Source organism: Halichoeres trimaculatus, unplaced genomic scaffold, assembly GCF_033239565.1.
Source record: "Halichoeres trimaculatus isolate MK-OKI-2021-1 unplaced genomic scaffold, fHalTri1.1 fHalTri1_scaffold_19, whole genome shotgun sequence".
NCBI classification, from domain to species: domain Eukaryota; kingdom Metazoa; phylum Chordata; class Actinopteri; order Labriformes; family Labridae; genus Halichoeres; species Halichoeres trimaculatus.
Genome location: NW_027437197.1, coordinates 20,834,476 through 20,849,490, shown reverse-complemented (window position 1 = coordinate 20,849,490; position 15,015 = coordinate 20,834,476). Strand labels below are relative to the sequence as shown.

Here is a 15,015-nt window from a genome sequence, read left to right as displayed (position 1 = left end):
TTTTGAGTTGAATGATTTGGAAATTTGAAAAGAATTTGTCGCGTTCAACTCTGGTTTTTGACTTTGAGCGGCAGATCACATTTCTAGTCAGTCTGCGTCTCTGGCCATTAACTCTAGACTTTTTCTAGTTTCCTTTAGCTCTTTTGTGGAGAGCACTCAGGCATAAAGTGCTTGTATGTTCAAGAGCACTTACAGACATTCAGAGGGGAGAGATGCCGGATGTGGACCATCGGTTAATTTGGCGCTATCATGATTCAGTTCATCACAAAACTGTCCACTTTTTCTGTCATAGTTTCATTCCTGGTGAAATTTTCTACAAATTTAACGAACATTATTCAGACAAACCGAAGTTTTCACATTTTTATAAAGCAAACATCACAGCGTAGGTTTTAAAAAGTTTTACCTTTTTCAGATGCAGGATAAAAGTTTCCAGGCTCTTTTTCTCTTTTTATATTTCTTCTTTTTAGAAGAAAGATGTTTTTATTTAAGCCCTACACTCACCCAGTGATCACTTTGCATTCCTAACTTCTGTGAAATTTGTGTTTAAGACTAATCTCAGCCTCTCAGTTCAGTCAACACAGTCCTCATCTCTGCACAGCAACACAAACTGAGTCAGGACCTTCATGTGGGCTCTGTGTGTTTGCTTTTGTAGCCAGCTGTGCCTCCGCAGACCTCCTGGAAGGTGGTGGGTGTTTGGCGGCCTTCCCTGTCTATTTTTACTCTTTTTATGAGTCAAGCTGTCTAATGAGAGGATATATGGACACTAATAAGTTGAGTCCAGATTTCTGAGCCTTGTGTCGTGATGTAAGTGAAGCATTGATCTCTTCTGATGATGAATGATGTCGGTGTACGGGAAAGTTTAGCCCGAAGCTGTACAAACTTTGTGACCCACAGGTTACACTGTATTGTGATTGTACATCTTAATCTATTTTTCCATCCGAGTCAGGATCATCTCCTGTTTTGGACTTTTAGACCTATTTTCACTTTACTTAAACATCTTTTGTGACTTTATCTTACCTGATGTGCTGTCCTTCTGTTGTGGTTGTATCGTAGCAGTCCTGAAATACTTCTAGGTACTTCTTCCCATAAAACCTATTTTACTGTTGCATGACAAACACCAGTCTGTGGTTTTTAATATCACAGGGACAGAATAGTTAAAGAGGAAGCAGCCTCTATGAAGTGGTGAGACGTGGACACACCCTGACACACCTGTTGTTTGCTTTATCTTCCCAGTGTCTTAAAGAAAGAGAAGTCTTCAGAAGAGCATCTTTGAAGCACCTGTGCACAGCAAAATATCAATTACTAACACAGAAAAAGCAAAGTGTAAATTGTTGAGCTCTTTTTGCACTTTTCATAAGAAGATAGGGTCAGCTGTGAATATTCATAATGCATTGTGCTGTCAGAATAAAACGTGGACATCTTTTTCTTGTTTTATGCTCCCAAAATGAGTTTTATGCTAAAAAACTAACCATCATTTCTGCCTGATAAGTCAGGACTGTTAGTTGTTTTGTATAGCTAAATCTAGAGTCGTGGTCCTTTCTCTTTTTCAAGACAAACTGTTAGATTTCGAGCCAAGACTCACAGCTTTACTTCTTCCAAATGTTTTCAACGGTAAAAACTTTTAGTGCAGATGTGGGACAGCTGCTCTGGAGATGAGTTTCCAGTTTGGCAGAGTGACATAAAGCCAGACTTGTTGGAGTGCTACAAGCCAACATTTCACAGGAAGGGGGGCGGTCATTCAGCCCAGTGAGCTCATCTTCTTCATGTTGTTTGTGGTCTGGAAATAATCGATGCAGCCCGCGTTCAGAAAGCAAACATTATGAAAGTTGATTTATCCTCATTTTAAGGACAGACTGGATGAAGCTTTCCAAATCTGCAACATGAGGTTGAAAACATATGAAATGTTAGATGCAACTGCATACATTTTGAAGTCTTTGTAGTGTTTACAGTGAAACTGAGACTTCCGGGAAACAACCAAAACAGTCTCTACTCAGGGGATGCAAGACAGTGTCCGCTCATGTTTGATGCAACTGCATAGATTTTTAAAGCAGGGTGTCTGCGGGGTCTTAAAAAGTATCAAAAGTTGATAAATCAATTGTGGGTAAATTAAGACCCTTAAAAAGTATTAAGTCTTAATCGAAATGTTGTGAGGTATTACATTTTATTGGTATTCAAGCTTTTACTCCAAAAGTATCCATGAATATTTATTTTCCTCCTTGTGACTGTTACAACTAACCTGACACGCCAGACAGACAGCTCCATGTATCCACCACAGAAATAGTTCATCTGTTTCAAAAATGTTTTCAGGGTCTGAACTTTCAAAAATAACCACCCCTGGTGATTGGACGATCATTTTGCTCGTCACACTCATCGCAGACCACCGTGAGGATCTGGAAAAAGTTTTAGCACCTTAAAATCTCTCTCTCTAGGTCATAAGAGTTTCTCAGGCCTCCTGAGAAAATTTCTCTGACTTTTGACGACCTGGGATCTTGGATTCTTACGATTTAGAGAAAGCTTCCCCTGATCTCAGTTGTTTTTGAACAAATCTTCTTTGTTAAAATCACCTTTTTATTGGATACAACGCGATGAGATAAGGTATTTATCAATACAATTATGTAGCGCAGTTGTTTGAAACGTGACAACAAGCAAAGTTGTAATTTTATGAGGCGCGGGCTATATGTAGTGCTAGCAGCCCAATATATCCATAGGCTAATGTGACGACAAACTCCGTTTGTGGAGTAGTTTAGTAGCCATCCATATGTATTTTATGCAAGTTGGCCTTAAATAACTGTTACTTGTTGTGGTAATGGGAATGTCAATTAACCTGCCTTTAGTTTCATTTATACTTTTAAGCTTTATTACTTCTCAGCTTATCTAATTTATGTTAAAACAAAAACTACAATCATCAAAGATCGGTTGCTAAAAGCAGCTTAAAGTCGCGGTAAGACTTTTTGAAAGGTTTTTAAAAAAGTCTTAAAAAGGTATTGAATTTAATCTCAGGATTTCAGCATATACCCTGTAAAGTCTCTGTAGTATTTACAGTGAAACTGAGACTTCCTGGAAACAGACGAACAGTCTTTACTTAGGGGATACCAAGAAGTGTGCGCTCATTCTGCAGATCTGTTACATCTGGAGTATGACTGCTGTAAAATAAGGTAGTATTTGTAGCAGTTGTGTGATAAAAATGTAGCTTCAAGCATCATAACAGCTAATGGCGTCCAAGTGAGTCTGATGTGTTCATTAGTAAAGTTATGAAGTAGCATGCCTCTCCACCCTTGTTTGGCTTTTTCTTTAACTTATTAATACACTATCCCATATTTTTTAAATAAATTATCACGATAAGACCGTAATTTTTTTTCTTTACCATGATTATTGAAAAGGAAAAATCTGATGTCATGACAACCCTAATGTGGGCTTTGCTTGACTTTGGTTTGAACAGGCTTTAATACTATTTTGCTTTTGGACGAAAAATAATGCAGCGCACAGAAAGTGAAACTTGGCTATAGACGTTTCCTTTATAACTGGTCACATCAGACTGAGAAATTGACCTTTATTTCAGGAGGCATCAATAAGTGTCAGATGAAAACTGATGGATCCCTGAGTGTCTCAAACCAATCAAAATCTCCTCCTCACTGAATCACTGTTGCATGTAATTACTGCTGGATGAGTTATTTTTAGATGTGAGAGTGTGTTTTAGTCAGGGTGGTCTGCCAGCAGGTGTTGGTGAAAAGCCGCCCCACCCTCCTCAGCATCAGCCCATTAATAAGGCAGATGCAGAATCAGTGTGACTGTAGACGTAGGGTAACTTGATCCCGGCTCCCTGAGTGCCTGTCACAGCTCATTAGCATCGGGATGAAGTGACGGCCGGTAGAAGTGGTTCTATTTGCTTTAGTTGGAGCCTCACCAAGCAGGAAGCTGTGAGCACCCACAGCCACCGGGCAAACCACCCAGCGAGCCGGTCTGCAGGAGCACAGCACCTACACTTCAAATACTCCTCAAATATCCAACCACAACACAGAAGAAGCCTTATAATAACCTTAGAATAAAAAAGGAAAGCTGCGTTTACTGTTTCATGATATCATAAGACTCTTTGACTTTCTTTTATTTAACTCCACTGCATACTGAGGTATTAATTTGTGTATTAGAAGGAAATCAGGAACTAAGTCTAGTCATCTGGTTAGCAGGCAGACTGAATCAATAGAGGCCCTCTGACTTGAATTCCCTGCAGTCAGCAGAGCAGCAATCAGCCGACCGACAACATCTGCCGAATACTAATGCAATTTCCTGCTCGCGTTTAGAGAGGAGACTGGCTAAAACCAATATTTGGATCAAATAAAACTAAGTGTCCAACTTCAAAATGATTTTGATGCTCCAAATAAATTAAGTAACAATCTGAGGCAAATTGCAGCCACAGACTGAAATTTAAATTTGTTTTGTTGGTTTATTATTAACCACCTGTGGAGTGAATCTGTGACACTCTATCAGACTCAATTTATAAAGTCAAACAGATTCAAATGAAACCAGGAGTAATAATTGTCATTACTAATCAGTTTTATCAGTAAACCTGTTTTTTTTAGTATCTTCTTGTTTTTCTTGCCGCAGCTCCCTCTGTATTCATTTTCCCTTGTGGATGATTTTATAGAAAGTATAAGCATACTTTAATTTCTAATACTAAAGAGAAGAATATTTCCAAAGTCTAAAGCCAGTCTGGGATCAGACTACTCCATCAGTGTCCGACTCCATCCTGGTTTTACTCGCTCATGGAAACAGGCTGGATCCCAGGCTATTTCCTCATCCATCTTCCTCTCACTCCCCCCGTGAGCTCCGCTGGAAAAGTGGAGGCCGAGCGCTGAACACACACTGATAAATGATCCAACCCAGCGACTGAAAAGAGGAAAAGAACCCCAAGCTGAGCGCTCCGTCATGGCCACATTTTCTATTCTTAGCAGTGGAAAATATTCCTCCATAAACCACGTTTTAATATCCTGGTTGTGGTTGATTTCATATTTCCTACTTTTCCAGGAGAGCTCGAACCTTTCTTGTGTAAATGTTTGTAATCCATGTTTGTGTTTTCTGTGGGTGGCTAATGACTCTCCTGCTGGGTCACTACTTGTTTGAATTAAAATTTTCTGCTGACATTTTTGGTTCTCTTTGCTCTTAATCATGCAGGTGGGGCATTTACGTGCTGGGAAACAGTTTGCAGCTTTACTAATTCTCATGAGGACTGATTGAATCATGCTTGTGTGAAACTGAGCCAAATTGAAGACAACTGCAGAGGTGTTGTTAAAGAAAGGAAAGTGAAGATAACAGGATGGGAAAGAAGTTACGTAACAGTTTTTGGATGAGGCTTAGTTTAGGCTTTCTTTAACACATGGGCCTGATTAGATTTGTACTGAAGAACACAATTCACAGGAAATTATTCTGAAGACCATAAAAGAAAAAGAATATGTTGTTTATTTCGGTTTGGTTAACGAGGAAATGAAAGAAAATTAGACCAAGGATGTGTCCAATTTTACTTTCACTCTCTCTGTGCCCTGAGTGCACTGTCTGGGATGTCTGGTCCATTTTTGGTGCAGTTAAGTACAGCGAGGTCATGCTCAGTCGCCTTGTCCTCAATGCAAAGCGGGCACTAAGACAACAGAGCTTAGAAGTTTCCTCTCTCTGCTTCAGTGTCGTAACCTCAGTCTCATTAGGAGGACACTTCCCTCCTTCAGCTTTGCAGGACGACTTCTCTTCAGCACTTTCCGTGGCAGATATTTTGTGTTTCACTCGCAGACATGAATCTGCTAACAGCTGATGTAGGAAAATCTAATATGTCCATTGAAGGTGAAAATAGGCCAAAACCGATGCTTATAATTCAGTGTTATTATTAAAGAATGCACCAATCTAACTTCTCTAGTTCTGATACTGATCCCTGAGCTTTGGTGTCTACCAATACCGATACCAGTGTTGAATAATAAGCTGCATGCCCTTCTATGGGATAAGACTGGAAATGTTTTGGGTAAAAGGAAAAAAAGTGAGTAGATGGAAATACTTAAGTTAATATTTATTCAAACTATGAAATGTTTAATTGTTTACCACAAGGGGCAACATCCTGTTTGTAAAAATGAAGTCTATGTGGAAGTGCTAAAAGTTGCTTTCACCAAGAATCAGCTTGAGGCTGGCTGCAAAAAGACCGGAAGTCACATACACACCCAGCCATAAAAACAGACTTTTAGGACATTAAAAACATATTTACAGCTTGGGTCTAAAACACTGATTGCAGACTATCGGCACACACTGTACAGTGAGTGAATTTTTTTCTAACTCCGTGCGTCCTGTAGCTGCTCACAGCAGAAAAACTCACAGCCAGCATCAAAGCGAATGTGGTTTCGTCCGTGGATTGGCTTCATTTCACAGTTTCAGGAACAGACGGGTGACGTCGCGGAGGCTACATCCTTGTTTTATACAGTCTGTGGTTCACCATCAAAACAATTATCGAGAATATACAGAAGATTTTTTCAAATGTAAACTTTTATACCCTGTAGGCTGGATATGCAGCAAAAAACAAAGCAAGTGCATCAGAGGCAACATTTCAAATCAAGGAGCAAAGAACGCTGGTAAAAAAAAAATGGGCAAAGAGATGTTTGCCTTGATCGGCAACATGGATCTCTTCACACTGATACCGATCCAGCCTTGTGGAGCACCGATACACAGATAACCGATACCAGTTGATCAGTATCGAAGCATCTCAAAACCAACCCTTATAATTCATTGCTATTATTATCTCTGAGCAGTGTTTCTGTTGAAACATAACTTATTTATATCGCACAACTGGACTTTGCTCCAACCTGTTTGTGTAATGTCTTCAATTGTTTTAAATCTAAATTTTTGAGAAATCAACAGGGCTCAACATCTCTCAAATTCAGTCCACAGACATCAAAACGGGTCTTTTGTTTTCTTTCTGTCTCCCAATGTTTCATCTTTGTTCCTACTGTCCTCACCAAATAGAGAGCAGAGAAATCTATAAAAAAGAAAACTTATCTCTACTCTAGGGATCACAATTACATGAAAACCAACACTTCAGACATTATTTACTCTTTTTGGAGAAGAAATGTGTTGTAACTTAAAGTGTCCTGCTAAGTACAACATTAGCCTTGTGGATTCTTGATCAAAATGTTACACAGGGTGGCTTTTATCTTGCACAACGCCACATTTTCTGAATGAAAATGTGAACGACGCCAGTTTTTACTGGATAGTATTTCACCATCCTCATCTAATTAACTCTAATCATCTCTTTCTTTCAGAACTCCATGAATCTTCCTCCAGACAAAGCGCGGCTGTTGCGGCAGTATGACAACGAGAAGAAGTGGGAGCTCATCTGCGATCAGGTGGGTGTCAGTCACTTGTCTGAATATGAGCAACAGCAGTACAGCGCTGTACGAGCTGCATGATGTTCAAACTGAGAGAGCAGATGTTAAGACATTGGAAAAAGATGCTTCTTGTTTCTGTACTGATGCAGTCCTCTGCATGAACTCAGGTTATAATCTTCTACTGACCGCAGAAATGTGCCAGGAATAATGTAAACAAAGGCTCTTTGGTCAACACGTCGTAATTCCCTCCTGTGGAATCTGACCTGGGGACGGCCGTGACAGCCTTAAAGAAAACTATAGATTTCGTTTGTTTTCCAGTAAATGACCTGGTTTGTTTTTGTGGGTCAGATACAGGCATCAGATCTAATCAGACACTACATTTAAAGAGCCTATGATGTAGAAACTCCTCACAGCTCCTTTTAAAAGTGACTGTGTGTCCTGTCTCACCCTTTACCCTCCTGTCTGATGAATTCTAATCCTGCTGAAGGTCTGATGCTCTGCATGTCGTGACCACAGCTCCCATGCTCTATTGCCCTTCTTTTATCCCGTAAGCCTATCCCAGCCTTCACACCCTCTCTCAACTTGCCTGGTCAAGTGGGTTAAGTGTCGCAGCAGGGAGCACTCACCAGTGAACCAGTTAAAAAAACTCCTCCCGTCATTGGCGTCAGTGCTGCATGCAGGAAATAACAGAGGGTGCACGTTGTGCAGCGAGCTGTGGTCTGAGTGCTCCTCTCAGCCAGCAGCCCCGGTGCCAGAGAGGTTTTCTGCCTCTGTAAGCACAGAAAGAAAAACGGAGACAAGATCAAGACCACCACCCACTCCAACTGTATTGACACGCACTGACCCTGAAGGGGACGGTGCCAGAGAGAGCCGACCTGGCGGCTGATCAGTAACCAGAGATCCTCTTTCAGTTTGGAGCGGACATCTTCCTGTCAGACCTGAAGTGAAAATAGATGGTTTCCTTGTTACTGTCAGTGGAGCAGTTTTCAAAACATTTCTCACTGTTTTTCCCAGCAGGCATCACCAAAAGAGCGGTGGATACTGATAGATCATCGTCCAAAATCAGAACAAACGGCTGGAAGTGTTTAGCCCTCTCTTGTTTCCCAAACAAACCTTTACCCACAACAGCTCTTGCACCTCTGGGACAAAAGTATTTTCTGTGTCATAGCTACGGTGACATCTCTGTATGTAACCATAGCAACAGGGATGAAAGGAGGCAGAGAGGCGGGGACGACAGGTACATCCTCTTTGAAAAAGGCCTGTGAATGCCACCAGAGGTTGAAATATTGAGCAGTTTTCAGTAATTAGGAAGATTTATGACATGAGGAGGAAGGCCCTAATTCAAAGGTTAAAACATCCAGAGCACAAAGATAAAGACATCATCACTTCCCAGAATCCTAACTTATTTTATCTTCTGCAGCAACTTCTTTATGCTCAAGATTCCCATCACTGTGTCAGCTTAGACCCTTATAATCAAGCTCAGTGACTGCAGAGTTCAAGTTCATGTGTTCTCCCTCAAATCAGACATGTATTCTCTACAATTTAATCTCCTATTTCATGTATATTTACTGTCCTTCATTCCTTACATTTCAGTGCATGAAACAGGATATATGTGGAGCCTGCCAAATCCTTCATTATTCTGCAGACTGTCAGAGCGTGTCTGTCTGCCTGTTGCTGTCAGCTGTGAGAGCCCGCTCTGTCCCTGTTTCTCTCTTTCCACACGTCTTTCCTGTTTTTGTGAGACGGATTAACTCTGGGTGGAATAAATGTGATGTTGCTGATAGTGCGGCACAGCCCAGAAATTTGATCTAACATCAGTGTGTGGAGACAGACTCAGGGCGGCACAGTGATGGGAACACCTTCACGGTGTGTTATGCACAGTGGTAACGCGTTACTCTGATTTGACCACTCTATTCAGTAACGACTAATCTGACGCGTTACTATTTCCAAACCAGCAATCAGATTAAAGTTACTTATCCAAATCACTGCGCCACTTTTCTTTTCATTTTCCTAGTAAAAAAAATAATCTACATGCTTTTCTCTTGCGTCTTGGGGATTGATGGGAGTCGTGTGTTTATCATGTTTTCAGCATGTGAACAACTCATGTGTAATAGCAGCCAGCACACAAAGGTAAATAGAGGGGAAGAGGAGAGATGTTCGTTTTCTAGCTGCAAACAGTCACTGTTTTGAGTTTGTCAGCTGAAGATGACAATATTGTAGAAAGTATTGTGCTGTAACATGTAGGAACCAATCAGAGAGAGACCAGCGCACTGCGGCCATAAACGCTTGAGAAGTTGTTTTACTTTTACCTGGGAGAAAGTTGAGTCCTGTCTTTCACTATAACTTTCTCTATTACAGTGTTTCTCAATTCCGGTCCTGGGGCCCCCCTGCCCTGCATGTTTTAGATGTTACCCCACTCCAGCACACCTGATTCAAATGAATGGTTCATTATCAGGCTCCAGCAGAGCTTGATGACGAGCTGATCATTTGAATCAGGTGTGTTGGATTCGGGTACACAAGAGCTGAACCCTCCGCATAGATCCATCCGTTGAGGAGCAGAGCAACATAACGTAGACTACAACGAGACACCGGATGGGAAGCAGGGGCGTGCCCAGACTTTTTAGACTAGGGTGCCCCGAGCAGGGTGCTGAGGATTATGTGATTCCACACTCCACTAACATTTATTTTGGCTTATTGTATTACAAATACAGGATCGACAGACTACAGCTTTAACATAAAATGAAATTGATAAAAACTAAACTAGACTAAAACAAAGCATTTAAGAAGAAAACAATTTAAATCTAATGTTTTACTGAGCAGTGCTGCAGTGCACCAAAAATAATACTACAAAAGCTTTCTTTAAGTGTATTTTTAAATTCAAAATGTATAAAATGAATATTTTTGTTTTTAATTGTAAAATACATGTTTTACAACTACCAGTGTCTGCATGTTCTTTTAATACAAAACATGTAGACTCATATTGTTATTCACTTTAATTGCATGCAGCTACAGGTGTTGTTAGCAGCTGCTGAAAGTAACTCTTAAAGCAACTTGTAATCCAACTTAGTTACTTTTATAATCAAGTAGTCAGTAAATTAAGTTACTTTTTAAAGGAGTAATCAGTAGTCAAAGTACTTTTTCAAAGTAACTGTGGCAATACTGGTTATGCATCTTTTTAGCTCACTGCCTTTAGCGTCATGATGGTCGGAAGCGATTTCTCACTTCCTTAAAGAGTTGAACTTCATGGCGATCATCTTTGTTCCAGGACAGGGAGTTAACCTCTTGCATCAGAGCTGCAAAGCTGTAGAAAGGTGTACCAACTCTGACACTATAACACTAACCTTTTATATCAGGATTTACACCTCTGTAATCCGATTAATGAATGTACTGGAGTGTGCTCAGAGTTTCACATAATGTACAATCAAAAAAAGCAACACACAGCCTCAGGTAGGTGGAGATGTGCATCTTAACCCCTCACCAACGTTAGAGTGAGTTCAATCAAAGTTGTACGACAGAGTCAGATCTTCTAACCAGTCAGGCGATCAGTGGGTCATATTCTCTGATGAATCAGAGTCTTAGATCACTAAATGGCACCACTCATGCTGTAATGGTGTGACTCTCAGCCTGATCCAAATACTGTTTCCCGCTCAGCGCACTGATCCAAATCCAGCGCTAATCTCTGGTATTTATATTTAGAGCACAACGGTAAGGGATTTGACCTGAAACCTGTTCCTGGCTAAACTCAAGACACGTCGGCACACAGCCATACACGTTTAGTCACAATCCCCGAGCAGGTAATGCTTCATAGCTCCTTGAAACCAATCAATAATAGCATGATCTTTTTTAAGTACTTCAGGCTTAACAGCTTAGACGGTGACTGTCTCCTTCCTCTGAGTGATCGGGCTGTGACCATCAGTGTGAGAGTCTTATCACCTTCCTGTCATCATCTACACAACTCTTAACACAGAAACCACCACAAGGCTTTGGTGACACTTGTTAGCTGTCATGTGCTGAATAAGACCTCTGGTAAACTTCACATTTCTAGAAAGAAGCAACTCTAATAGGCAGATTCTCAACAGAGTCCAGGGATCTGTGTTCTGAGAAACAAAACAATGCTTCTCAGATCTAAATGAAAATCTTCCAGGAAGAACATGTGACTGAAAGCAGGCTCTGCAGACAAACTATTTACTTTTTACCTCTCATAAAAGAGCATAATCTCACTTCTGTCACATGAGCGGTGACTCATAATGGTTTACTCAAAGCCTGATTTTGGTTGTGATTTGATGGCTGTACTATCACTATCTGTTTAAACAGACCAGAGATGTGCTTCCCACGTGATGGAATAGATTATCTTTTTTTAAGGTCCCATATTCTGCTCCCTTTCTGCATTTTAATATGGATCATTGATGTCTTCATGAAATGGTAGTAACATGTTTTGGTCCAAAAAGCCAATAAATCAAGCACAGCAGCATTATTTCCAGGCTCTCATAGCCCCTCAGTTCAGAACGGTCTGATTTAGTGGGCGTGGCCTTCATATGTAAATGAGCCACCACTGATACCGCCCCGCTCTTCAGCGCCACTGAGAGCGGCGCCATGAGCTCCGAGTGCACAACGTTTAGAAAACAGCGAAGCTCGTTTACAGTGACATTACAGGCTGAAACAACAGGCTAACTGCAGCTAAAGTTAGCATCCTGAAGCTAACCCAGAGACAGGGGGAACACTGGGGAAAAGCTCTTACATCTGCTCCACAGCACACAGCATTTAAAATACTCACATTTCCAGGGTCTGAGGTTTGTTGGTGGATGGTTGGTAATGTGCCTGGATTCAGGACCAGTCTATTCTCTAGCCCTCTGTTGTACTGTCCAAAGTTGGAAAAGCAGTCGGCCGTGAAGTGACTAGCACACACATGCACAGTTTTACTGAGTGTAGCTGGAACATTTCCTTGATAAATGAACTCTAGCCACTTAGTCTTGTCTTCTTCCGAGATGGGAAGCTTGTGCATGGAACCATGTAGCTGTTTACAGCCAAAAACAGAGCCGTGATGGCTCTTCAACTTTGGCGTTCTCCTCCCCTCCAGCAGCAGGGAGGGGAGTGGGCGGGGACGGGGTTCAGGGGTATCTGCTGTGGTGGACCAATCAGGTCAGACTTGCTCCTGATTGGTCAAAAAAGGGAATTGCTGACGTTGGCAAATCCCCTAAACCCAAACAGCTCGTTTTAGGTCAGGGTTTAACATTCACAAGCACTACTAAGTGCAGGTTTTGTCATTAAGTATCACATTTTGTGGGTTGGGAGGAAAGCCATAGACCCACAAATTTCACTGAAAGACTTAATAAAGTGATTTTTACACAATTTTGGACCATTAAAGTGGTGTGACGGTAAATGAAAAGAGTGACTGAAATTGAGGTAAACTTCACATATTTCTGCAAATGTAGCTTCAGTTTCGTTACGACATGTTTCACACATTGGATTTTTTTTTGTGATGTTGCTCTCGTCTTGTTTTCTATTCTTCTTCTCATCTCACTCCTTTTGTTTTCCACTTTTTCACAGGAGCGATTCCAAGTGAAAAACCCGCCTCACACGTACCTCCAAAAGCTGAGGAGTTATCTCGACCCTGCAGTCACCAGAAAGGTGAGCCCCCTCTGCTAACATGCTATCCTGTTTCCCCCCTTGTCTGGCTCTGTCACTGCTGCAGTCTTTCCTTCCCCTCTGACCCTCTATCTGGAGTCCAGGATATCCACGCTACAGCTGAGGAAAGATTGCACACAGGGCCTCTGGAGCACACAGCTTGGGAAATTTAGTCGCAAAACAGCCAACGGTGTGAGTCAGTGAGAAAAGAGACAGTTGTTTATCTGGAACGCCCAGGCTAGAGAAACCTATATCCAGCTGGAGTGCCACTGATCAAGACTTAAATCCTGATCCAAACCCTCGTGTTAGGTGTCTGACGGCCTGCTCTGACCTTGTGAAGAAGAGAAGAAAACAACAAAAGACAAAAGAGAGACAAACGGGGGACTCTGCTGATTCTTGCCTTGTTTTCTCCTCGCAGCATTGCAGTAACAGTAGACATCAGAAGCGATGCAGCCACATGATAAAAATGGTCTAATGTCAGCTCTTAGTGCTTCTCTGGCTGCTTCGTGGAGAGTAGGAATGCATCAGCCAGCTCTCAGTCTTTGCCAAAATAAAGTCTTTTAGGCTCGGGTGAGCAAAGGCAGAGGAGGGGGGAGCGCTTGGAGCTTGGTCTCTGTGATAACCAAATTAACCAGCAGACGCTGCCAGAATACCAACAAATTGCTGAATAATTCAATTTACAGCCACTGGAGTTAAAATTTTGCATCACAATAAGCCAGCAAACGCTGCAGAGCCAGGGTGACTGTTTAAAAAACTAAACAGAGGCGCATCAACTCCAAACAAGTCCGAGCACATAAACACTTAGAGTCGCTGAATTCCATTTTCTCTCCTTTATTTAATCTCAGGTGCGAAGTGTGGCATACAATGAAGTTTTTGTGTGAGGTGTCAGGGAAATTTCTCCTGTTGCACTCAAAATAATTTTGAAGATTACAAAATAACAGTGTGATGAACCATTTCCTTTTATTCACATGCAGCATGGAGAGAAGACCTCTGCTAGGTGTTCTCTCTCAACAGAGAGGTTGTCTTGGCTTATATACAGTTTGAGCTGAGGTGATAAATATTCCACAGGACAGCTGCCCTGCACCCTTGTCAATGAACAACATTTGTTGAGATTCAGAAAAACACACGTCCAAACTTCAGTGGGGGTTTACACTTCCTCAAACTGACCCCCTATGGTTAAAACTATCCCCCTTCTGCCTTATTGCCCCCAATATAAATCCCTTGGTCATACACTCAGTCAGACTTTCACATGGGGTAAATATACTAGTCAGGTTTTAACATGTGTTCAATTCTCACATTCCCTCCTTTTGGCACAAAGTGGCAACATAACATTAAAACTGACTGGTATAAGGTATCAATACACCGACAAAGAATCCGAAAAAGAAAGAAAGCAGAAATTATGAAAAAGCAAACATAATTATACAACTTCTTCTGTTTTATCAATTAGAGTACCAACACCAAAACCTCAAGGTATCCAATCCGTTTGCTCAGACAACTGTCTCTTCTTCTTAATTAATGGTTCTATTGTGGCCGTCTTGACAGTCTTGTTGTTATTAGTCTTTGTTGATGATTCATCAGTTTTCCCGGTTTCTTTCGTGCTGCCTTTTGCACTTAAGAAGTCTGTCAGGTCATTGTTCACAAGTTTGCACCCGTTCATGTGTAATGGACGGGGTGTAGAAGAATCAGTATACATGACGTCAGTTTGTTGGGTGAATGCAAATGGATCAGTAGAATGTGTGCTGTAAATGGATATATGAGGACTTGTGGAGTCCAATTCTTCTAGGCCACCAGCGTTGTTCCGGATGATGGTGGTTATGACACCCACTCCAGCCATGATGACTCCAATCACCATCTTCCCCCAGCGGCCCTCCATGATCTTCCCCTGGCTAGACGGTCTCTCTTTAAGTAGGCCCATCCCTAGGAAAGGGCTTGCACTGGGACGCATGGATCCAGGTGTCCCTTTCAGCGAGGCGGATGGCTGTAGGAGTTGTCAGCAACACCTTGTATGGTCCTGTCCACCGGAGTTGGCGCCAATGTT

General features: G+C 41.6%; 1 protein-coding gene across 8 annotated transcripts in view; it reads left to right on the top strand.

Annotated features, from left to right (window-relative positions):
- The window catches only part of fmnl2a (formin-like 2a), a 70,891-nt gene that overhangs the window by 11,996 nt on the left and 43,880 nt on the right, over positions 1–15,015 (top strand). For all 8 annotated transcript variants that reach the window (XM_074695207.1, XM_074695209.1, XM_074695202.1 and 5 more), the window contains exons 2-3: positions 7,287–7,370; positions 12,900–12,980. In XM_074695207.1, the coding sequence (XP_074551308.1) occupies positions 7,287–7,370; positions 12,900–12,980 (165 nt within the window). The remainder of the gene's footprint in view (positions 1–7,286; positions 7,371–12,899; positions 12,981–15,015) is intronic.